Source organism: Dysidea avara, chromosome 10, assembly GCF_963678975.1.
Source record: "Dysidea avara chromosome 10, odDysAvar1.4, whole genome shotgun sequence".
In the NCBI taxonomy this organism is placed as follows: domain Eukaryota; kingdom Metazoa; phylum Porifera; class Demospongiae; order Dictyoceratida; family Dysideidae; genus Dysidea; species Dysidea avara.
This window is the reverse complement of record NC_089281.1, coordinates 4,748,086-4,775,503: the sequence shown is the minus strand read 5'-3', so window position 1 is coordinate 4,775,503 and position 27,418 is coordinate 4,748,086. Positions and strand designations below refer to the sequence as shown.

The window sequence follows — 27,418 nt, the reverse complement described above, 5'->3', positions numbered from 1 at the left end:
TTAATTTTGAGCCTGGTAAGTGTCATTCACTTTGTGTGTCACTTAAGGATGTTGATTTGCACCCATCACTATTCATGGATACCCTTTGTATCACGGAAGTGGATGTATTAAAAATCCTGGTGATTCATTTTGATCGTAAACTTACTTGGAGCTGTATAATAGATCAGTTGGCTGCTCGTTCTTGCCAAAGATTGGGTGCTAATTTTCTTGCTAGAGATTATCTTGGTCAGAGTGGTCTCACTATTGCTTTTAAATCTTTTGTTTGGCCAATATGTGAGTACAGTAACATTGTATCTATGGGAGCTTCTGCCATTCATCTACATAAATTGGATTCAATTCAGAAGATGGTTGAGAAGTTGTGTGGCACCACTTTTTCATCTCTGGCTTCTCGTTGTAATGCCAACTCTATTGACCCGTTGTGTAAATTGTTAGATTTACGGTGTCAAGGACTTCTTCACAAATTTTGTCCTATCCTTACTTCCGTTACCCATGCTTACTCCTTCTGCTACCATATTATGGATGACAGTTTTTTATTGCAGCGATTGGTCAAATGTAATTCATTGGACTTATTCATTAACAGTTTTTCTGGGCATGATTCCTTCTATTTAGGCCACCATCCCATTGACTTTGAGGGAAAGAGGTGTTACTGAGGGATGGTCTGCCCGTTGCCAACTCCTGCAGCACTAACACTTGACTGTAATATATGTATTTTTGTATACAGCCATCATGTATTTGTTGTGCGCACTGTATTTGATACCGTATAAAAATGTTTTAGTGTAATCATTCTATGCCTACAAATCACAATAAAACTCCTGATCACCTGTTTACTTCTGTGATCCTAAAACTTCATCATGTGCATGGTATTGGTAGCCTAGGATGTGGTTTAAATGGCATTGATACCATCCCCTAATTATTGATTGTCATAACCAAATAGATCTATGAGGCTCAATTTTCTATATGAATAATTAGTAGCTCTGTAACAATCCATTATCTGATTCAGAGAACAGTGCATTTATGGAATAGAAAAAGATTGTAATTTTAAATTGATATTCTATTATGTCAAGCAGCCAGATCACTTTTCTTTTCTGTCATTAAGTCTGAGGGCTAATCCATGGTAAGTAGATGTAGTGTCAGGCAAACTGATTAAGTTGATGTAACAATCCATGCATGATGTTTTTTTATGTGACAGAACACATTGTATAAAGCAACAATCATGAAACAAATCTCTCTCTACCTTTTGTTGTGCACTGAGCTGCAGCTGCCTGTTATTATCTCTGCCACAATGTTAAATTATGCTTCAACATATGGATGGTAGATTGGCATGCTAGTGTGACCTGTCTGCACATGTACAAATAGTCTGGATTATAAACTAGTCATCAAAATTCTTGGAGCCACCCATAATATTAATTAGCCATTCATTTGCTGTAATTTTCAAACTGAATCCAGTGAGATGATATTGATAGGTTAACTTGGAACAGCAAAAACTTCAACCTGAAGAGGCTGTAATAGTGAGTTTTGCTTTTGGACGCAATTGTCACAATAAATGCATAGCCTGAGTTAATTGTAATCATTTCTGGAACAGATGCATAGTTGAGGAGCTATTTACCATAAATCTGACTTCATTACAGTCAAAAACATACTTCACTTCAGTATTAAAAAAAGCACTTGAGAATCTGATTTATTCAATTCATGAAGACAGTGGCAATTAACACTGGTTGACAAGGATCTCATGTAGTGATATGGCCTTGAGATGTAATATGGAGAAGGGTGGATTATCTTTTATTGGACTACTAAACTAAAGTGGTTGTAAATCATCCTTAAGAAAGTTTTGTGTTTTTTTACACAGAGCCTGACGAAAGCTTAATTAGTACAGTTGGATTATGACCAGGATACTGTGTAGCACCAATACATGTAATGGGAAACATAATTATACAGTAGTTCTGTAGAATAGTTGTATAGTTCTGCTCATCTCAGTTAGTTTTGGAGTTGTGCGGCGGTCAGGCATACTATTGCATGTGTGCTCATAGTTTTCAAGCCAAGTACGAGACTGATATCAACATTATTTTTGGGAATTTCTAGAATGGCATTATATTACACAGCAAGTTATTTATTTATTTTATTTATTTGCTGCTTTATGGCAAGAAGCCAAAGGTCTGCAGGCAACCAGTACCTACAGCCCAGTACATACATGTACAGTAATTATAGTGTCGGAAAGTTAGTTGGTGGTTGAAGTTCAGTTGTGTGCTGAATATGATTGATGAGCAATAGCAGACACTTACATTACAGATAAGAGATCAAACTATGTCCACGGTTGCCAAATGGTTGAGAAAACCTTAAATAATTGTTATAATTTTAAAGGATACCATGAAACATAGGATAGAGAATACATGTTCCAATCCGGTCAACATTTCCTTTAAATGGACTAGGAGGCGTAATCTTTCTAGCCAATGGAATTTGTTATGGCACACAAGTATTTATTATAAGGTGGCATCTGATCACAAGTAACTGTTACAGTGAATCAATCAAAACTGGATGAATGTCATTAATAGGCATTTGGTAGTGTGTGTGTGCATGCGTGTGTGCGTGCGTGCGTGTGCGCACATGCTGAGCAATATAAGTACTTTGTACACTTTCAGGGACAATACAACAAATGCTCAAATTCGGTCCTAATTATATCACTAGATGAAAATTATTTGCATAAAACCTGTTGCAATTTCTTCACAATGACAACAAGCACAGTAGTCCACACACATGCATGCATATCCTCACACAAAGGTGGAGTACATTTTATTTCTCATCTAAATAGAGTCCAATTTATTTTGCTATGAGCATTATCACAACATGTAATCATATGATGCTGGATATTATGACAAAAAAAAAGCTATGCAGACTATTTACGCATGGTTTTATTTCTAACACTACAAGCAAGTTGTCGCAGTATATAATGCCACAGGAATTGCATGTTGCGGGGGATCAAGTCACCGCTCTGGAATTTTTTCTGCATACTTCAACATTTATAGTTACATGTTTCTGACTCCCTGTATTCACAGACTTTAGCCTTCTCACAGTCCCTAGTAGGATAGTATTAATAGAATTACAATTGAAATATAATAAGATTATGTGAAGTGCGTAAAATTAGTAAACTCATAAATGTTTACTGCATCCTCACAAATAATAAAATGTGGCAAGGACTAAGTACATGTATGTTTATACTGGAATCAAAATCCCAGGTATGTTGAAATCTATGGGATCCTCACCATTATTAAAACCACACTACAAGTACTGCAACATAATTGTATGACCTTAATTATAATACATCACAGATTCCATTACTTGTGTATAGTGATCATATGACTATTGTAGACCTTGATGTTAATTACAATCACGTATTAAACAACCATTGTTATTGTAAGGTCTACTGAACTCACAGTATAAATAGCCAATGTACCACTTGATTCATGCTGTTGTTGTTGCCGCTATTAATATTATTATGCATGTGACTACCAAGATAGAAGCTAAAGTACTTTTACTTGGGCCAGATAATTAAGCTATGTGTAGGGACCCTTAATTCTGACAGTCACACATAATTGTTATTGCATTGAGCTCATTACACTATGATAACAGCAATATTACTACTATTTACACACAATAACAACTGTTGATAATGCTTCCAACAAGCATGCAGCTTCATAATGGAATGTTCAGCAATTATTGTATAGATTGCAAACTTGACTATATCCTCTATGTCATGTTGATTCAATTTAGTTTAGTTTATTGTCTATTTCATCAAATTTGGAAGGGTGGCACCTAAAGGCTAGCTATATAGGCCTGCACACAACTACGTATACTGTAAAAAAATTAGTAATGAATTTCACTACTAATTTCTGCCACAATACTCACTGTTTTTAAGTATGACCTTCACTAATCTTTTGTATGTATGTGACAGTCACTACAAAATTAGTAGTGAATGTCACAACACCAAAATAGTGAGCATTGTGACAAACATTAGTAGAAATGTTCACTATAGTAGCGACATTCACTAGTTTGTCTTTACTGGTATACATGTATATACAAGCAAAAAGTTACAACAGCACACAAAAGTACACAGAACATATGCAAAAACAGGGAAAAAACATCATGCATACTGGTAAAACAAAAACAGTGGAATGCATGACACAGTAGCTACCAAAATACAGCAAGGCAAAAAACATTACAATTTGATAATTAATGTTAAATGAAATCAATGTAAAGCACAATCACAATTTGGAACTCTTATAATTTTTGCAAAGGAGATAAATACCTCTTTCAGGTATACGGGCTGTGACTTTACCCATGCATATTTAACCATAATCGTGTATATGAATCATGTTGATACACTGAAATCTAGACACAGATCTTCTGAAGCTGAGTTGGAGAGTGATTTTTAAATACAATATAAACTGTATGTAGCTATTAGGGTGACTGCTCTATTAGGATATATCTCAATCACACTTGACCAGTTTTTGGAAACCACATAACCTTCGTTCTGCAAAGAGCCTCCCTGCAATAATACTAAGCAATGTAGTTATAACTCTAAACCAGTGTTTGGCCTTGATCAAGAAATAATTATAGCTAACTAAACTGATTTTCCTAGTGTTGCTATATCTTTCGATAAAGCTAGCTAACTGACTCTACTACTTCTGAGATAACAATATCGCTTATCTTGGGCCCACCTTATGGCTTATCTCGGGCCCGAGATAAGGCTGCTCTTATCTAGAGCCCATAATAAGGGCAATTTATAATGACCGGAACCGGAATCAGGAATAGAACGGAACGGAATGACTAAACCAGGTGAAGAAGAAACCAAAGCTGAACCCGACCTTAACTCTAACGCTAACATGAGGTTTGCCTGTTAAGCATAATGATGTCTTTCACTGTCTGTATGAAGGTAAGTTTTTGGTGAGTTCGAGGCGAGCTAGGCCGGGTTGGAAACTTACCTTCATACACCTAGTGTGCTTGATAGTGGAGTTGTCAGAGTGACCGTTCCGTTCCATTCCTGATTCCGGTTCTGGCGCTTAAGCTGGACCCGAGATAAGTCACGTGCGCTTAAAGTGGGCCTGAGATAAGCTAAACTGGGCCCAAGATAAGGATAGAATAATGTTATGAACCGCGTACCATACGGCCCTAATGGTACTCCTCTTCCTCCCCTTCTCTGAACTACACATCTATATGAAAAAGCTAGAAGAAATTTGTTTAAAAACTGTTAGTCTAAAAAGGGATATGCCTACACTGAAGGATACCTACAAAGACCTGTACAGACCTACTAGGGGGGGAATTACATACAGTTGACACCCTGGGCTCGATCAGCAATCGCAAGCTCCACAGGAGAAGATAGGGTAGGGTGTCCAGAGAGCCACGAATGCACATTATTGATGATCTCAACTGTGAAAAGCTTAGCAGTATAGCCAGCTGATTATGAAAGAGTAAGAGGTGTTCCTTCAGATGGACAAAAGATTGGAAAGATGCTTGAACACACAGAAGCAGTTTTCCTCATACCACCAGATGATGAAAAAAAAAAAAGTGGGAGTGTAGCAACCATGCTCCATCTCCCGAACCCTTTCCTCATATGCATGTCGCTTCTCCTACTCATGCCTCCAAAAAGTAGCACTTGAAGACAAAAACCTATATTGGAGGGAGTTAAACACGGGGACATCAAGAAGGCACGGTGATGATCATTAGTGGAGCACTGATTTTCTGTTTTTCATCAGCACCTGCATGTATTTTTACTGCTGCATGTATTTCCCCATTATTAAAAGATTTAAACATTATTTCATCTGATTAACCAAATATTGAGGATATGCAGTTCAGGTTTCAAAAATTGAAACTTGAATTGTAATTCAAATGGGGAACTGGAAACAGTGAACTGAAAATGGAAAGACCATCTCCATACAAAGACCACATTGTAATTATGTCTCAAAGATGACTAAGGGATACTCTTTCATAAAGACCACCCTCACCACGTACTTCTTTATAGTAACTAAGTTCCAAACATCTATTTCATGACTTTATCAAAACAGTTAGGTCAGCAAAAAAGGCTAGGCTCTAAATAAGGTCATGATCTCCTTGTGAGACCTCATTTTCTCTAGCACAATATAGGTTACAGTGTACTAAACTACTAGAATTGGATGGACTATCTTTGTATGACACATTTTAGTACAAACTAAGTGATACAGATAGACAGATGACTTGAGTCAGTGAAGTGTGGACCAAAATATGGGAGATTACATTGACCCCTTTCTATGAGTCATGATACATGTTTAGTGGAGCTTATCAAATATTACCATGTAAAGAAGTGGTCTTTGTAAAGAGGTGGTCTTTAAAAAGTGATTATGGGGTGGTCTAATCAATTAGATCACAAAGTATGCCTTAGCTATCTTTAAAACCTATAACTACAATGTGGTCTTTGTACAGATTTGTAAAATGGTAGTCATTAAAAGTTGACCACTAATTGAGCTAGGATACATGTACATATAATGGTTTGACCATTTTCGTTTTCCATTTCTACTTTCCATTTCCAGTTTCTATTTCCAGTTTCTGTTTCCACTTTCCATTTCTACAATCCTGCTTAAAGGGGTTTTTCCAATTCCCAGGATTCCACTCAGCTTATACTGATTTTCAATGCATCACAGTAAAAACTAACTAGTGAAGGTCACTATACTAACATCTGCCACAATACTCACTATTTTTGTATAGTGATGTTCACTACTTTTGTAGTGACCCTCACTACATAGTAGTGACGGTCACTACAAAATTAGTAATGAATGTCACTACACAAAAATAGTGTAGTGACAGTATTGTGGCAGTGAAATTCACTACACTATTTGGCATTGTGGCAGTGAGTATTGTGGCAGTGACGAATTTTTTTACAGTGATGGAGCCCTGAAAACATCATGCAAAAATATACACCAACAAATGCACAATACACCAGAAAGAATTAAAACTTGATTAAAATACGTGCACAAATACTTTTAAAAATGGCAAAGTGGCAGCCTCCGCAACGTTTTAAGACAAACTAATCCATAAATTGTTCCGCAATAAAAGAAACTTCTTTTACCAAAGTTAGTGGCAACCCTGGGAACAAAAAGACAAAGTTTATATTACATCCACAATAACCTAGCTGTCAAACTTTTAGAGCATCGAAAAACATTAGCAAATATATATAAATGAACTAATGATGATGACCGAAGTTTATTTTACTGCTTCACAGAATACAGAATAATAAATGAACATACAATTCTAAGGGTCTACCAGCTGCAGTGACCTACACTGGTAGCCTAACTAGCTAATTAACTTTGTGAAGTGCTGATACTCTCCCACAAGTTGACCTAAAGTGTAAAACATAGAGATGTGTGAATTTAGTTACAATGCAGTTATATGTTTTTATGAAAATGATGCGTAACATTGAAATAGAAAACTCGCCTGAGACTTGTCAGTTGGTTAACATTTCAGGCTCATGTGTACAAAGCCAAAGTAGCTATGCAGTGAATCAGAGGATGACTATCCAGATGCATGGTCAACTGGTAAATGCAATGTCTATTCAAAATTTCAGATTTAGCATTGGTTGGCATAGCTACATCATGTGTGAGTATACTTAGCTCCCTTTTCTCTACATTGGATGAGCTATGACTATACCAAAGCTTATAAATTAATATAATTATTTAACATCCACTGGCCTAGTTTGCAATAAAACATTACAAAGTAACTGTATGATTATCATCAGCTGAGATGTTTTTCATCTTGAAAAGACCCAACCTCAGGGGCGGATCCAGGAGCCAGCAAGGGGAGGGGCACAAACAGGCTAAGTTGTAGGTGGTTGGGGAGATCCAGATTCTCTTGCTAGTTGGTGCAGTTTTGAAGCAGCAAATAATCACCTCTTAGTAGTGTTTCACTAATGATTTTTGCCATTTTGGCCTTTGAAGATGGTTGTGAAGTCTTAAAAGCTGTTAAAGGCTCCAAGCGTCTTAAACAACAGCAACACGATAATTAATTTTAGAGGCGCTTAGTACGCACGAAGGTGCTGGTTAACAATTTAAGTTAGTTCGACATTGGTTTGCTTCGATTTCAGGTGAAATTGTAATAAGTACTAGTAAAATGTGCACATTTTCATGAGTTGTATAGCTAACCTGATCTTGGCCTGACATAAAGTTTAGTATTTTAATCACAAGTGTGGCTGGCTCTTCCACAAAGTGAGGGGGGGGGGGGGGCATTTGCCCCAAATGCCCTATCCTGGATCCGCCATTGAACCTACCCAAATAAGAAAATAATAAGATCCTCATATAGAGTTCTATTCTTCTCACATACCATGCCAAACCCAATGATCATGACAGCTTTTGTGTTTTCTGAGCTACTCAGAGGAAATTTTTAAATATGCGACAAAGAAATTGCTTAAGAATTAATAAGCTTGTTAAACAAGAATAATTCAGTAAACATTTTCTGAGGTCCCTATAGGCATCTATAGCTACTGATACAATTTTATCTCTGAAAAAAGGACAACCTCTTTAAGTAAAACAATGAATTTTCATCTTGGTCCCAAAGTGCCCATTATATAGAATTTCCACTGTGTGATATTGTTATAGGGATAATAACATGTACATTTCTTGCCTTTCATACTAGAAGTACTGGAAATCCTTTGTTCCCACTCTTAGTTTTTGTAATTCAAGGTTTATCCAAATTTGTATGTAGTTCTCTTACATCATGTACTATATCAGGGAGTTTCATGCCACTCCATATGTAATATCAGAATGATGACAGCATGCCTGTTATAACCAGGTTCTAATGAGGAATGAGGAGGCACCAATATGATCATTTATCCACTTATGCTGGCATAATCGGCTAGCAAAAGCTCAAGCATTATACCAGTATAATACGATTTTCAAGATTTTTAAACCACATGCACAATTCGTGTCAAAAACACAGCAAAGCATGAACACACTACACATTATTACTGCAGACAGCTTGTGCTGCCAATATACAACATGCACTACCAGGAAAACAAAACAATGGATGACATTACAGGAACTACTATTATAACACCTTCATTGCAAGGGTGACCATGGACTATATCATTTGTTATACTTTTTACGTTGTTGTCTGCTGTCTTCACCAACAGCAATTTCATTACTAAGAAATCAGTACAAACTGTTTTATGTGCTAGTGTAATGCATTTCTGATGTCACACCATTGTTTCCATCATCTTTGCTGTGTAAGATAAAAAGCAAATAATTATACATTGAAAATAAAATATACAATAAGAATGCATGGACCTGAGTAGCTAGAATGGCTCTATACATGTAAAACTGCTCTATTCAATCAAGACAAAAAGTCAGTGTCTGTGCTATTATAATAGGCCACATTGCAATAACACTAGTAACTGTATTGGTATTTTCTCTCTACAGTAGGTTGATAGGGTCACTTAAATTTAGCTATGCCCCAAACAACAAGGCTGGGAGGTTGCTTAAACAGTAGTGATTAGTACAATTAATTAATAGCTACACTTTATGGAAGGGCCCAATTTTTGTGCTTAAGCCAGGTATATAATTTTGAGGGACATAATTTTAGCGGATTTTGTGGTTGCTCAACTTTCCACAAAATTTTTATCCTCAAAAATTGTTGATTATCGGCGTTAGCTGTATGAGATAACATCAGTGAAAAACAACTGATCCTCAAAAATAAAACTGCTGAAATTTGTCAATCCAAGAAAATTGCGTACCTTGAAAATTTACATGCATATGATAGTTATTCACTACTGCATGTCATCAATGAGTTTTCAAAAAAAGCATAAAGGCAGGAAGTCATTTTTTCGCTTTTAATTATATAGTACTTCAGAACTCGTTGCTAATCTGCATTTCAGCTAGATTTATCCACCAAGTTTCATATGCAAAATTGATATAGCTATCATAGTATGCCAACGCCAGTCTTGATTAATTATTTAATCATTGCATAAGATTAGTGTAATGCAGCATTTCTGTTACTTGACCACATATACCATTATACTTTGGAGTATCCCCTTAGTTTGGTACAAGCCTTTAAAAAGTACCTGGAACTTGGCTCTTTCAGTTAGAGCCAGACCATCTGTGAGATACATGTACAGGTGTAGTAAATCATAGTAAATCATAGGTTACTAGACTATTTACACAAATATGCATAGAATAGTAATACATACAGACTCAGCAGTGCCTGACTGTTTTATTAGAGAGGATTTGATTGTTGTATTAGAGTATCTTGATCTTAGGAAGTTAAAGAATTGAGAATCCAAAATGCATGGGAGTTTCAAGCCCATATATTCCTAGGTATAAGGTATATGCTAGCCATAATACTGTTTTAAATATAACTCAAAAATAAATAATGAAAAATTTGGAGTAAATATTGAAATATGCACATGCAGTCAGTGACGATCGACTGTGAATTAATTTTGCCTGGTCTTACCAACCTATTATGGCTCAAAGTTTACTGGAAAAATTCTTTCATTCCTACTACACTTACGTTTAAGAGTAGTTAGTATTCTTGCTAATTCCTGATGTCCTATGTGTTCAGTTTCTTCCTGCAAGCATGTTATAAATTTCTTAAAGGCCTCTGGTCCTTTACTAGGAAGAATCTGGTAGACTAAAGCATTAGCCCTCTCCATTGGGGACACCAAGTAGTTCAACAACACATAGTTATCATCCAGGGTGAGTAAGTGGTGTTTGTTGAGCACCGGTATTAGTGCTGTGAGATTCAACATCTCCAGTCTAATGTTCCTCATGACCAACTCCTTTTCTGGCTCACTGCAGTCATCTAAAAGACAAAAATGTTATTATTATTATTATAATTATAAATAATTTCACAGATGAGGTAGCTACTTCATATAAAAAATTAAAGATAATCGTCACATTGCCTGGTCTTCTTTTGCAGACACATGAACAGTGTGAGTTATGACAATCTATATATCTCAGCTGGTTTAACAAGAAAAGTTGGTATTAAATCACTGGTTCATCATTTTTATTCTATGCACTCTCTTCAACTATCAACACTAGAAGGCATTCCTTTTTCCATACCTGTTTTGTGTGGAATACAGTGCCTGTGATATTTTAAGACATTAATCGCCATTCAACCTTCCACTGTACGCACTCTATATGACTAGTTGCTGTATAGTGATTATCATGTCTTGTCTGTGGCTGCTTTACTGTTGTTTCTTTTGTGTCTACAGTGTACTTAATTATTATCTGTGACCAGATTTTACAACCCAAATTGCACACTAGGCAACATCAAACTACTACCACCAGTGGATAACTACACTATCGTACTAATAGTTTTATTTTTTATTAAATGCTTTCCCACTAGGGACCTGTGAGAAGGCTATAATATAACCCTCAGAATTATGACAACTACTCAAAGCTGGTTTTAACAGATGTCTTTTCTAAGTGGTGTGGCAAGCCTGAATGGCAGTTTATAGCCTTGTGAAGGACCTGGATTTATGAGAAGCAATGGTGCACAGGTGGATGGCCTCACATAGTTGGCCAAACGTATTCTGTGTGGTCTTTGCTACATATCAGATGTATGGATTCAATCATGCTATACCTCCATTTTGAAGTGTAACCCCTTGTCCATCCCCCCCCCCCCCATCCCTGCCTCCCACCCTTTTGTGACCACTTGTGATACTACTTTGCTTGTCCAACTGCTCAGATTTTCTATATTATTTGGTGGCAAACTCTGCAAGCAGCTACAAGTACTGGAAATGGTCTGATTTGTAAGTGCTCACTTCCCTTGGCAAGTTATACAATGGCTTAAAGTCTTTAAAACATTTTATCTCTTATCTCGAAACTTCTAATGTGCGATTTGGATTGGTTTTCTAAAATCCAGTCACATTTGTGTTTGATTATGTATGTGGATTGTGTTTTGCACTGGATTGTGACTTGTACAGACAGGCCTTTGTAATATGTTTATCTCTTTGGTAAAGTTGAATCCATTTCGTACAGTTGATTAGATGCTTTCTATAACTTATTTATGCTTAAAAGCAGCCAAGTCTTTTGTTCCTTTACTTTTACCCCTCCACCTATCCAATTTTAATACACTGTAATTGAGTGTACAACTGCCCCATTTAGAATCCCATACATGTACTATAAATAGCAACAGAATATTCTTACCATAAAACACTGGTGAGTATTGTACATGGTGGTTATCCCCCTGTAAATGAAATAATACTGCATAATAAATGGATCAAAACACCAATATGGTATACCAATGTGCATTATGGTAGCTCTAAAAGTGTAGGAATTTTGTGTGGAAGCAACAAAGGGATCATGAATACTATATTTTCCATATATAGGAATTATCCACCATGCATGTAGAGGTCTAGAACTACATAGCTCCATCTATGGCTAGAACAAGACATTTGGCTTTGCTATAATAGCATCTTGGGCATGTGCTGTGTCCTCTATTTTTTTTGCTAAAAAACCCTTAATAAATACATGTACACCCAATACAGAAGAGAGCAGACATGTTTTAAATGCTACGTAAAATTATTGCTTTAATGCATAGCTCCACTTGTTATTTCATGTGAGTGAATATAAATCTGTGGGGTTGAATGGGACTTACTGGATAATTGAATTGAGTATTGAAATGGTACGTTTGGTTTTTAGTTTAAGGCAATATTAACAATGTCACGTATATTAATAATGTCACGTATATTAATAATGTCACGTATATTAATAATGTCACATATATTGTGTGCAATTACTTCAGCCCTTCGCATGCCATACAAAGCAGCAATAAACATTGCTTGGCGCTCCTGTCATAAGCATAGTGTTCTTCAACATGTTTTCAATGAACCATTTGTATAATATATTTTAGCAGCACTTAAATTGTGTCCGCCCTCCTCTGCACCTAATATGTGCATGTAGATTAATTCAGTGTTAAGTATATCTGACATAATCCACAATACATATATATGCATGGCAAGCACTTTAAAAGCCTGAATGCAGTATTGTTTAGAGTAAATATGAAATTCACCAATTGTGTTCTCGTTAAACTAGTAACTAATCTGTACTCGTTGATCTTCTGTAAGGCACCAAGCAGTTTCTCCCATGTAGGCTGTAATCCATTCTTATCAGCCAACCAGTAGCGATATACCCTAACAAGAGCTTTCATTGGATTATCGTGATATTTATCACCAAGTCTCTCCAACTTGTCAATGGGCACACACAAAGCACATCCAAGAGTAAACCACTTGGGATTAACTGACATAGTTAGCACCATCAAATTCCTGAACTGTAACTTTCCTGTTGAATAATAAATTATGTAGCTACCATCATTTGTGACTGTTTCTGGGAGGCCCTGGTCTTATTGCCTATTTGAGAAACACAATTATAAATATTTAGAATGTTGTAGCTTATATATATGTGTTTTACAAAACCAATCCAAATGGCACATCAGGAAAATCAAACTAACACCACCAGTGGATGGCTACACTATCATACTATTGGTTTTGACCATCAAACTACCCGAGGCTGGTTTTAAGAGGTGTCTTTTCTAAGCGGTGCACATGGTGGTTTCTGCAATCATGGTCTGCATCCATTTTGAGTCTAACTCTTGCCTACCCCACCAGCCCCACACTTTTTGCCCCTTTGTGAGCACTCATGATACTACTTCATTTGCTCAGATTTCTATCTTCTTTTGTGGGAACTCTACAAGCAGCTACTAGCTGTAGTGGAAGTGGTCTGAAAGGTAATAGATTGATACATCTCTTGTGTAAATTTCATGTGTGCTCACTAACCTTGGTAAGTTATGCTAAATTAAATTCTTTAAAACTGTTAATCTCGAAACTTCTAATGTGCAATTTGGGTCATTTTTCCAAAATCCAGTCACTTATGGTTGAAGCTAAGTTTCACACATACACCAATTCCTTAAATTCCAGAGCATCTACTGTAGCCAATCAGCTAAATTATCTACCATTTTATATCGGTTTATGTTACATTGACCATATCAGGTGAGCTTCATGATGAACAAGGGTCAATAAGAGTTATTTTCAAAATGAAAGAAAAAGTTGTATGATAAATTAGACCAAGTAATGAGTTGAAACTTATGTGCAGCCTAAGTCTTTATCCAGCTGTGCAGCCACATCTCCCGTTAGCCAGAGCTCTGTTAAGACCTCAGACTATTTGTGTGGCTTACCACTGCGTGGGTTTGGAAAATGCAACCAGCAAATCAACTCTTGACAGTGAAATATGGTAGTGTATTTGTAATAGATGATAAGACCAGTTCCCCAGACCAGACACATGCATACACATATTAAGCAAATGTTTTTTGTGTTCTTTACTAAACTGGAGCTAAATGAGTTTGCACACTTAATAAATATTTTACCAGAATTTTTTTTTTTTTTTTTTTTTGCCATAACGTTGTATATTACAGTTTCCCTATAGCTTAGTATATACAGTTTAAAATTTTGAAATCTGGCAGCCTTTCAAAAAACAGGAACCAGAGAATAAAAATGAAAATTAAAACAGGATGCATGGCTGTATTGTTTCACACTTGGTTTTTGTCATAGCTGAGATATAGCTGATTTAGTTGATTTGATTTTTAGTTTAATGTCATGGTAGTCAGCAATAGTCATTCTTCCCTACCAGAGCACACACACATATACAGCACATCAATACACACAATACAAAACATATACAAAACTAAATAGGTAGCTATACTACAAATAATTACTTTAAGTCCTTGGCAGAAGATAAAAGTAGCTACATACATAATCCGATAAGTGCATAAATGGACACAGACATACATGCATACACACATCCACATTACACACACCTGTGACAAATTCGTGTTCGTCTGGAAGATGTTCAATACTATCATCACTTCTATATCCTAAAAGGCTAGTATATAAATATCCACTAAATTATCTATATACATCTTACCACTTGTACCACTATTATACTTTTTCCTTTTAAAAGAGGAATCAGATCCACTTGAACTTAGCCCAAACACATCTATAGATCACACATACAATACATAATATTTGTGTACAATATTTACAAGCTCTTACCAATGCTAGGCATAGTTAACTTTCCACTAATTGTCTTTGTACCACTGGTGAGTTTGTAGTTCATATACCTTGAGGATTCAAACATTTTTTTGTCTTTGGCATGTACCACAACAGTAAAACGTGGTGGATAAAGTTTTTCATCCATTCTTAATCGTAATTCATCCAAACAATTACTTTCATAATAATGGTGGAAGTCTACATCTTGCTGATAAATCTACAAGGATATTTAGCATTTATGGCTCAGGGAAAATTAAAAACTTTACATTTGAGTAGAGACCATAGAAATGAAACAGGGGAGGTCATCTCTGTGGACATTTAATTCCTACTTCAGTATTGCACCCTGTCAGTAGTATAGTTATGACCAAAGTTTTTGTTGTGATTCTTACTTAAATGCAATATTTTTCCTCATTTGTTTACTTTGTGCATAATTCATTACTGAGCCAGCACCAGTCCACATAACACAGCCAGTTAACAACTATACAACTATATGCACTATCAAGGAACTTGGCTATTCTGCTTTGTTTTAATGCATTATGAACAAAGAGCAGTATGAGAAACACCTCTGCAATCAATCCTCATACTAAAGAAATAGTGGACGATTCATGATAGAAGAGAAAATATACAATGGAACACAAAGGAGGACAAATTTAAGTACATGATGCATGCATTGTAGCTGTTGCGGATCATAAAAGCACTCTTGGAGGCTAAATCGATATTGAACAGTGAATTTGAAGTCTTAACCATACTCAACTAGTACTTATTTTCCTTTTTACCATCCATTATTAAATTATGGAACACTTTGCCAGAAGATGTGGTCAATCAGCCATCTATAAACTGTTTTAAGGACATTTTGTTAAACCATCTGAATTTACTTTGATTTTGTTTTTGTATCTGTGTGTTATACTCCTTGATGGAGTCCTACACAGTAATAAATAAATAAATAAATTATCCTTGCATCAGTCAGTAAGTCAGTGAGGCATGCTGTCAGTCAGAAGAAAATTCAGTATATAATTTAAAACTTAGTAGAAAATTGTTGAAAACATATAAGGTTGTTCTAAAGGCACATTAATTTGGGTTTGATTACAGTGGAACCTCTCTTAACAAATTCCCCAAATTAAGGACACAATAGAAAAATACCTCCATAATAAGGACAAAATTTTTGGTCCCAACAGGTCTGGTTAATAAGTTTTATACTTCAGAAAGAGGAAAACCTCAGCAAAAAGTGGCTGGTCCCAAAATGTTCATAATAGAGAGGTTCCACTGTATGTCTAACCAATGCTGTTGAGCTGCCATAAAGAATGGTGAAGTTGGATGATTTTCAGCAGGAATGCCTGAACCTTTATTTATGATCACTACTATAGTACTACCATATACATATGTAACTACCTCATTGTTTGACAATAGAACAACTTCAGCCATGCCTTGAAGGTTGTATCCTTGACACTCAATGGATACTTGGTCACATCCTTGTGTGAATGAAAATTCTGACAATGACTGACAGTTCCATTCACTGCCATATTGACCCTTTAATTTCTGAATGTAATGAAATGTAAGCAAATTAAAATGTACTAAATGGATACGTAGTAATCCTCACCTCTATACATGTTCGTATTAATGGTAAAATACAGATGTGAGCAGTCCATTCAGATTTCTCTGGTTGCCTTTGTGTTATAGCAACTATACTATACTTGTTATTAGGGATGCTGGTACGTTCCAACTTGTTTACTGCAATGCAGTAGTAACAGAAATGATCTATTTGGATTAACCCATAAGGTTCACCAATAGGAAACCTTCCACCATCAATGGTAAACATGGATCCTTCAATTGTATCACTTGGAGAATGTATACTCTTAACAAATTGTAGATTGTGCGCATTCATTGGGGTTGCAATATCAGCAAAATGCGGTAAACGTAATTCAATAGATTTCTGTAATTCCACATCCATGCACAGCCAGTATATGGCAGACACAGGTGATTTGTTAGTGAACTTGACGTTACCAACTAAAGTGGCTGCAAATTTCAGTTCTGCTAGTACTCCAATGGGGATGGCTCCAGTTGGAACTACAACAGTTACTCCATGTTTGTATGAGTGAAATACTCCTCCTCTTTCATCAAATAAACCAACTTCAATGTCACCAATCAAATTGTCAGTGTCAACTGGTGAATGTGCAGGAACTACCTCAACTGGAATAAACAATTTCAATTAATTGTATGTTATAATAATAGAATGAATGTACTAAATAGACTGCATAATTTATGCAAAAATCTGTGCATGCAGGGATATATACACATGTATGTAGTGATGACTAATTATACTGGGGTAGCTACAATAAATTTGCAAAAAATTTAGATTAATGCGGCATGAGCCTGACCTAATGGGCTGTTTAAGACATGTACCATACACACTTCATTTTTGTTAAGACCTTTAAGTTGAAGCTTGGTCATTGCTTAAGAGTCATGTGTGCACCCATTACAGGCAAGTGTCTACCACTTCTGCTACTTTACCCATTGTGGCCAGGTCTGCAAAAACAGGGCATGTGGGCACATAAAATTTGCCTACCTTTTTCAAACTTTCATCGCTCGTACCTTTCGGTGTCATTGTGCTATGGCCATGAATTTCTTAGCCGTTACTACACATTTGATTGGCTTTGTAATACAAGTTACAGAATGCAAAGATTCCATTCCAATATAGAGATATTACCTGTTGCGCGATGGGGTGTACATACCCTGTTTTCACAGGCCCATTCACAATTTGAAATTATATTATATAATGTGCAATGCATATACTCAGACCTACCATGTAGCGTGGATATAAGGGAAGCATTATTTCTCACTGATCTGCAACTGAACTCAAGTGCAGGAATAGGTGTAAAGCTATTGCAGTCAGGTTTGTGGTATGAAAGAGTGTTTATATCATAAAAGTTACCTGACTTTTCCAATTGTAAACGAGAGTTTCTTTCAAGGCTATATTCTGTATCAAAAGAATGAGAAAAGCATTCTCTTTCTATACTATTATTTAAGGGTAATGGGACATATTCAATGCGTGCCACAGTAGGTTTTACACCACCATTATCATTGAATTCTCGCAATTTTGTTTCTTTGCTGGGTTCTTTTGGTCTGCTTTCTAATTTGCTAAATTCATCAGCAGCCGCACCTGTGGCTGCACTCTCAATTGTTTTTGTCATGTTTACTTTTGCTTCAAATGAGTCACTCACAATGCCTTGCAATAGCTGATCTCTGGTAGATTTTGTACCACAATGGAAGGCATCAGCTTGTAAGACACTGTTCACATTGATAGTTAAATGAGGTTGCTGTATATGCCCTTGTTGTCTCCATGGTTTCACAAAATCGGCAATAAGATATCCAACTATTAACTCAAGCAGCACTATAATACACTGTATGATTAACCAACTAACTCTGTTCCCCTGTGCATTCTCAACACAGTTTTTATTAGCAATTACCTTGACCAAAGCATTAACCAAATGATAAGACAACAACATCAAAAAGATATAACTAGTAAAGACCACTTTGTATAGAGATTTAAGCCTTTGGTGTCTGATTCGGTATGTCATTATAACCATTGCAGTGGAAGAACCTACTCCAATAAGAACCAATGCCATCGTTAATATTACCATCACTATAAGTGCTGAACCACTTGCTGATAGCAAAATGACAATTATCACCACAACTATTAAGAAAGTAGGAATACCACAAAGAGAATAGCTAATCACCGATCGATTGCCAAATTTATATTGTAAAAGAAAATATTCAAACACTGCTACTATGGTGAGGCCATTTATCAAAGTGGTAAAGGATAACTGATGAAATATTTTGGAAGTAACTGCAAGAGTTTGGTTAGCTGTGTTCACTTCAATTATCAGTAATAGTTGATGAATGACACCAGTGAATGACCACACACAATAGTTGCATATCAGAATCATAGCAAAATTATTCTTGATCTTAGCGGATCGCAACTTTTTCCACAGAATCCAGAGATACCGGAAATTTACAATCAACAAAAGAGGACAACATACAATGACGTAAACGTAAAACACCGATAGCCAGGCTGTACTCACAGTACCCCAGTACTCTTCGTTACCAATAGTTAACCTGGTGACAACATCGGTAAGATCCAAGGTAGAAAGAGCTGTGCAATTCTTTGAAGGAAAATTGGACACCGCCTCAGTGGCTTCTGCATCCACTTGATCCGGCATCCCCGAGGGCATCCCATCCTCGATCCCGGCAGTGTTGTTGAACACTCCAGTAAACATTTCGATACTTGTTTCAGCCATCCTCATTACTGGCACAAGTAATTGTCACGGATCCTTGGAAAGCTCAGCAAATCGTGTAGCTATACAGACTGATGAATAAAAGCGGTCATCCTCTTCGGCAAGCGTTTAAACGCCTCAGTGATCGGCGGTGCTGATTTTGCTGAAACTTGCGGAAATGGTGATTTACATAGGTAACCACTTTGAACTTTCAATAGCCATGAATTTCATCAGACCCTGGTCCCTAAGTGGTCATGCAATTACGTCAACCGTTCTGCTAGGTCATAGTCTCGTGCCCAGACCGCTTTTTTTCTCCGCCCCCACACAAAAAGAAAAAAGCGGTCTGGGCACGAGACTAGTTAGGCCATGTGAATAACATTGTGAAACTAAATTTCAAAGGGAAAGGGGGCCCGGCCCGCACCCTGCTTCACCTGTAATATTGCTAATTCATCTTCACCTGACCTTGAGCTCACTGTCTATGATTTCACCTCGACCTTATCCTCAACCTTATCAGAGAACATTAATATGAAGCCTATGAACCCTTATCACACTCATTTGATAACATTAATATGATTGTACCTATATGCATGTTTTGTGTGTGTGTGTGTGTGTGTGTGTGCGTGCGTGCGTGTTGTAAGTTGTTTACCTTGGTTGTCTTTGTATCAGTTATACCTTGCTTTGTTTAGTTTTGTGTGTACTATTTATGTATTGTAATGTGTTCCTCCGGGCAAGGAAGAACGGCTGTAGCCAATTGTTCGGGGGTTAAATATATAAATCAGTCAATCAATCAATCAATCAATCAATCAGAACTGCACTTTTATATAGCATATGTAATCATGTACTGAATCATGCATATGTAGCTACTGATATATAGCTATAGTCTATCTCACTATTTGTAGATATTACTGGGCTTTCACTATGTACTGTATCACCCTCACTTCTAGTTATCTGTATTCGCTATGTAAGTATAAATTCACACCACTGCTTGTACCATGCTGTGCCGGTGTTTACAGTTGGCCCAACCTACCTTCCCGGGCTCAAGTTCCTGAGAATTGCGAGTCACAGCTCCACAGACAGTTTTAAATACTTGCAAAAATAATGACATGATAATTGTTGTGGTGAGTAGTGCACAGGTGGCCCCGAATGCTCTGAGCATGGAAGTGTGACTGTGCCGAAGGCTTTTCATGCTTTCTCGGTGTGTTATTGTCATTGTTTTCTTGAACAAGAAACTGTTTACTCACATTGCTCCAGTCTACCCAGCTGTGATCTGGTAGTCTGGTATCAACTCAGTGGGGAAGCAGCTGAGCCCACCCAGCTGTTACATCAATGGGTACCTGGTGTAAACTGGAGAAGCAAATTCCAGCTGTCCATAGCTATCTTGTGAAGGTTATCTTGTGAAGGTCCAGGTGCGACTTTGGATTCCCAGGGGCGGATACAGGGGGGTTCAAAGGGTTCCATGAAACCCCCCTTTTGAAAGAGCCTCTCTTACTCGAGATACTAACAGTCAAGATTGAGATACTCTAGTAGAGCAGTCACAGTATTCTTAAGGGAGCAGTGGAGCAGGCTACGTGTGGAGTTATAAATAAGTTGGTAGGAGCAGCTATTGTCAGCAGGTGATGACCTTCCTTTTTTTTTTTTTGGTCTTTGACTTACATACTGTTAGCTAGGTTGAAATTGCAATTCCAGAGTGGAACCCCCCTTTTAAAAAGTCTGGATCTGCCCCTGATGCCCACACCTTCACATGTGAGATATAGCATAGCTCCTACGGGTTACCACTGACTCGGAGGATTTGCCTGCGCCGAGGCCTGCGCTGACTTATACGCAGATGTGTCTCAGTGCCTGGCTGGTTCATGGCCATGGGGGTAGACGTGACTGTACATAGCCAAAGGTTTCAAGGAATGTTTGATTATGCTACTGTATATATGGAAATGTTGTGGCATAGCCATGATGATAGCCAGCATTACACTTTGCACCGAAAAATGTCAAATAGCTATCACCACAGCATATTAGACATGTTAGATACTCCAGCACACAGGCGCAACTTAACTTTTCCTTTCTACAGAGCAGTAACAGATATTGTATTACATGCTATTTCGTAGCATTCTTTATTCTTTATTATTAATTACTAGGCAGGCAGCACAGCTGATTTGCCTAGGATGTACAATCATCAATAGTGCAGTGCATGTCATGCATGCACGTATGCTCCAATTACTAATTACTAACAATCAATAACTTACGTAACTGATTTGTAAAGCAATTGAGAGTACTAGCTTCGATACTTTAGCAGAGATAGGTAATAAGTTCCAATCACAAAAAGTCTTTATAAAGTAACTATTATGATAATGATTAGTTCTAGCAGTAAGTATGTTTAAGTGAAAGGGATGTTGGAATCGAGTAAAATGGGTGGTGGTGGTGGTTGTGATGTAGGTCGGTATTTCTAGTGATATTAAATTATGAAATCCTTGACATAAGATTGTGAACCTTGAAATATGTCTTCTAATGTTTAGTGCTGGCCACTGCAACTCTGAGAGCATACTGGTCACACTACTTTCCCAGTCATATTTGGAATTCACATATCTAGCTGCAATTCTCTGCACCATCTCAATGGCTTGAATGTCTTTGGATAAATGGGGATCCCAAACTGAGGATGTATATTCTAGTTTTGGTTGAACTAATCCCAGGTAAGCAGCAGATTTTACTGATTCATCACATCTGTTGAGATTGCGTCTCACAAAGTTCAGTGATTTTTATTGCACTACTTGTAATGTTGTTAATGTGAGGAGAAAAAGACATCGATGAATGATATAGGACTCCAAGATACAGATGTTGATTTGTACGAGTGAGTGTTTCATTGTTTATATGTAATACTGGAATTCAGGTGGTAAGGTAGATCTAGAGCAGGTAAGTATAACACATTTGTCGATATTTAGATTCATTTGCCATTGTTTAGTCCATTGAATAATGAAATTTAAGTCTTGTTGTAGATGATAACGACCCTGTTCAGAGTGAATGACACGGTATAGAACACAGTCATCTACAGATAATCTGATAGATGAAGTAATATTGGTAGAAATGTCATGATGTATAGTAAAAACATAGAACTGTTCCTTGAGGAACACCTGAATCAGCATGAACATAAGTTGAATTGTGACCCTTGATAACAACCCATTGTGTTCTCTTTGTAAGCCAGCTGAATATCCAGTTATACACATTACTTTGAATTCCATAATGTTATGTAGTTTATTCATTAAGCGTTGGTGTGAAACGGTATCAATTTAATGCTTTATGGAAATCAATAAATATTTAGTCAACTGAAAGGTGGTGATCCAGCGCTAGTTGAATTTCTTCTACAATATTAAGTAACTGGGTCTCACATGAATGATTGGGCCTAAAACCATATTGTTTGTCACTAAGTATTTGGTAAGTGGTTAAATGTTCCATTATGCAGTGGTAGAGGATGCGTTCTAATAGTTTGTAGTTTGTTACATATGGAAGTTAGAGAAATATGTCGATAGTTACTAAGGTTAGCTCTATCTCCTTTTTTGAAAATTGGTGTAACATTGGCTGTAAGCCAGTCTTCTGGTAAGTTGCCTCAGTGAGTTCAAAGATTGAGTAAATATCACTGTTAAAATTGGAGCTATTTCATCACAACAATACTTGAGAATTCGAGCTGGTATGTTATCAGGACCACGTGATTTGGATGTGTCCAGAGTAGATAGTAACTTTTTAACTCCATCAACTGAGATTGGAACATTAAGCAATGGAGTTATGGGAAGTCCAGGGCATTCAGGAATATTAGATAGGTTTTCTTTGGTAAAAACAGATTGAAATTGTTTGTTACGGATCTCAGCTTGGTCTTCAGAATGGTACACAAGTGAGTTTTCTACTTTGAGTGGTGCAATTCCATGAGTATCTTTACGAATAGTTTTGATGTATATACCTCCAGAATTTCTTATAGTTCATGCCAGCATGATTTACATAGCAAACTTTTGGAACAATGCATGATCAGGTACCAGCTCTGCCATTTGAATTACCATAACTGGCTATGTATAGATCTAATGCCATGTATAGATCTAATGCAAGAGACCAGCCAAGTTAAAATTGTGGCTATATGCTGTGTTACTGTAAACATTTAATAATGACTTTTGGGAGAAAATCTGGTATATAGACTAAAGCATTTAGCCCTCTTTACCAAGTAGTTCAACAGCACATGGTTAGCTATGAGATCATAACACTCAAAATGCAAAAAAAAAATCTCATGAGATTTTCAGTTTTCTGCATTCACCACTAGGTCTGCAGGGTGCTGGAGACTGATCCACCAGCAATATGTGACTGGATCTTGGAAAACCTACCTTTTTGGCACAAGCAAACGTTTTGGGAAAACTCAAATGAAAATTTCACCAAATTTTTTAAATTACTTTTTTCTGCACATTTGGATAAAGCAACTATTAAGCCTTCTTGCTGTGAAGTTTTACTCCCATAGCTTCTTTTTCCTAGGAGATATGGATGATTATATCAGACCATGTAGTAATTTCACATGTGTAGGATAATTAACTTACAAATTGGGTGATTTTTTCAGCTGCTGGAATGGCTAAAACTTAGTCTTAGACAATGATACATGCCGTTTAATTGCAGAAAAGTACCAAGAATACTTCATTAAACTATCAGAAATGTCTTTTAAAGTATTTTAGATGGTAAGAATGGAATTATTGGTAAACAAATTGATTTGTCACCATTTGCCACCCTTAATCACTCACAAAACTCAATACATTACCATAGAAGTTAGTTTGTAATGTACAGGACAGAAAATTGGCTATATCTCAGGGAAGATATTAAGCTGAAATTTTAACACAAGATAGATGACTACCTAATACCTCATTTAAGCTATAAAACAGAAAATTGACCAATGTGCCAAAAAGGTAGGTTTTCCAAGATCAGGTCACATATGCAGTCTAACCTGCATGTAGCCACGGCATGTACCAAAGAAGCCTTAACAGCTGGGATCTGGAACTTTCCATCTAGTAAGGCTATGCACTGTAAATCAGTTGTGATTTTCCTGTTACCTAGTTATTCACCAGTGCCCACGTGTGTTATCACTGCTGCACTCACCTATTACAGAGTTAAATTAACAAACATGTGCAGTTAAAGATTACCACACTCAAAGTATTAGCTATAGGATATGTACTGCTAACCAATAATACTTTGTTGACCTATATTTATATTACTTTGAGTGTGGTAAATCTTTAACTGCACTGCATGTTTGTTAATTTAACTATGTAATAGGTGAGTGCAGCAGTGGTAACACACGTGGGCACTGGTGAGCAACTAACAAACTGATTTACAGGGCCGGCACTGCAGCACTATGATTATGATTTGGGTTGAGGCTTAACACCCATTCAATTACATACATATACATACATAAATTAGATGCAATAAACAAAATTAACTATGAATATATTTATTACATTAACATAAATCTAAAGTCATAAAAGTAATTATCTAGCTGTTTACTTTCATAGCCACTTCAGAAACGTGTTGGTGGAACTTTAAATTCGCATCAAGATCAAATATAATGCCCAAGTCCTTATGACAATTAACTGAGTCCAGTGAGACACCATTAAGATGGTAGCCTCCAAAGCTATATGTGTGGCTCGACCAAAGTGAATCACTTTACATTTAGTAGCATTGAAATTCAGTTGCCATGCATCACACCATTTGGCTATAGATTATCTAAATCAGTTTGAAGTTGTACATGGTCTGCCAATGTAGAAATAGTTCGTATAAGCTTGGTATCGTTGGCAAATAAAAACACTTGACTTGAGATGGATTCTGGCATATCATTAACATAAATAAAGGAGAGAAGAGGTCCTAGAATTGATCCTTGTGGAACACCACTCTTCACATCTTGCCAACACTATTTCCCCCCATTTAAAACAATGTGCTGTCTCCTATTGGATAGAAATCCATCTAAGAAGGCAGCCTGTAATTCCATAATAAAGGTTTATGTGGCACACTATCAAAAGCTTTTTGCTGGTCCATGTAAATAACATCAAATAGGTACTCCTTGATCAAGTGATTTTGTTAAAATATCCATAACATGAAGTAACTGGGTAGATGGCCCCTTAAAAAACCAAATTGGTGGGATGTCAACAAATTATTGGAGTTTAGATGTTCTAGTGTGTTAGTTTTAATAATTGATTCCATAACTTAAGCTTAACTACTGTAGATGTAAGACTGACAGGTCTATAATTACATGCAAGATGTTTACTTCCCTTCTTATAAATATGGGTAACAAAAGCAATTTTCCATTCTGATGGCAGAACTCCAGACTGCCATCGGAATGGAAAATTGCAAATGTTAATGCTTGCAAATGCTAGCCTACATTAGCATTTGCAAGCAAAGTTAATAGTATAGCTCTAGCTAGCTATGCTGGTCAGACCATAGATATACTAACCCCAGGGTACCTGGGGTTAGTATATCTATGGTCAGACAGAAGTCAGATGCCTTAGCTATAGTCGGTCACGAGGTAAATTGAAGGAAGACTGTATACTAGCTAGCTATATAAATCTGGATTGATGCTATGCTCAGCTGTAACATATAAAGTCAAAAAATAGGCAACTCAGCTGGTGAGCCGGAAATTAATAGCTACATAATTGTGGGCAGGGAAAATCATGGTAGCTATAATCACTGTAATCATGCTTCCAGGAATATCAAGCTCATGCATTGTATTCAATTGTATTTAATATCTTGGTTCTCAAACCCGGATCACGATCATTGTGGTTCTGGTTTATTTATTTACTTATTATATGATTCATCCGGGCCAAATTGGAAGGGGTGGCACTACCATGGCCAAAAGGCTATATAGCTAAGCCTGCACGAGGATGCTTCACCCAAAATATTACACACATACGTATACATATAAGTTACAAAATTAGCTACACAGAACACGTTTATAGCAAGAAAATTTTACAGTGTGACGAACCAAACAGCATTATAAGGCACAGTGCTCGGACCATTAATGTTTCTGTTGTACATTAATGATATTACTATCAACTCACCACTCCGCTTGTTTGCTGATGATTGTCTACTTTACAGAGTTAGTAACGGTGCAGAAGATGCCAACATGCTTCAAGAAGACCTGAATAGGTTATCAGAATGGGAAAACACCTGGCAACTTAGATTCAATGTTAGTAAATGTACTGTCATATGTTGTACAAGATCCTTGACACCATTCAATCACGTCTACACCCTCAATAATCACATCTTAAATCTATATCATCCCCGATCAACATACTTATACTTGGTAGTAATCCTTAATACATCACTATCTTGGTCACCACACATTTCTAGTATTGTTACTAAAGCATCTAAAACACTTAATTTCCTGAAACGCAACTTAAACAAATGTTCAAAACAAGTTAAAGAATTTGCTTAACTAACAATGGTCAGGCCACAACTAGAATATGCATCTGATGTCTGGGACCCTCACCAAACTGGAGATATTGTAGAGCTAGAAAAAATACAACGAAGAGCAGCACGCTGGGTAATGAATGTTTATGGTAGACTTAGTTCTGTCACCTCAATGTTAAATCAGCTTTCATGGCCAACTCTCCAGACTCGCCGCAAATTATCTCGACTACAAACATTACACAAAGTTTTTTACCAACAGATATCACTTACAATTCCTCCATACTACCTACCAACATCACGATCCACGAGACAGTACCATCCACTGCACTACATCTTACCACATGTATCTACCACAGCACACCAAAATAGTTATTTTTCAAGAACAATTAATGATTGGAACTTCTTACCAGTAGATCTTATTGAGCTGACATTTTTATAACTGGACTACAATCATTATTGTAATTGTGTTGCATGTATTTGGGCAAATCTGAGCACACCAGCAGGGCTGACTGCTCAGTAATAATAATAATAATCATTATGCACTTGTCAATTTCATGCCCCACCCCCGGGCCTCACACCCCAGGTGGGGATTTGACATTGCGGTTTCTTGTCCCCACCCCTGGGGCAATTGACAGTTGCCAATTCACTGAGCGATTTTCGGTAGCTGCATTTCTAAACA

The 27,418-nt window shown here is 36.8% G+C and overlaps 1 protein-coding gene across 9 annotated transcripts; it reads right to left on the bottom strand.

The window, feature by feature from the left end:
• Positions 1-8,278: 8,278 nt before the first annotated feature.
• LOC136269099 (uncharacterized) lies at positions 8,279-27,417 on the bottom strand. 9 transcript variants are annotated; one of them, XM_066064567.1, is made up of 13 exons: positions 26,908-27,417; positions 26,770-26,839; positions 26,630-26,713; positions 26,388-26,571; positions 16,656-17,245; positions 16,448-16,594; positions 15,062-15,275; positions 14,934-15,005; positions 14,827-14,883; positions 13,027-13,295; positions 12,162-12,201; positions 10,522-10,812; positions 8,302-9,237 (listed from the first exon to the last, which is right to left on the bottom strand). In XM_066064567.1, exons 5-13 carry the CDS (start codon positions 17,004-17,006, stop codon positions 9,212-9,214), a joined length of 1,467 nt encoding a protein of 488 aa, XP_065920639.1. In that variant the 5' UTR covers positions 17,007-17,245; positions 26,388-26,571; positions 26,630-26,713; positions 26,770-26,839; positions 26,908-27,417; the 3' UTR covers positions 8,302-9,211. The 9 variants fall into 9 exon arrangements, with proteins under 9 accessions (XP_065920632.1, XP_065920639.1, XP_065920636.1 ...); XM_066064564.1 differs by having other exon boundaries at positions 26,630-26,839; XM_066064566.1 differs by having other exon boundaries at positions 26,388-26,713.
• Between the last annotated feature and the right edge of the window lies 1 nt (position 27,418).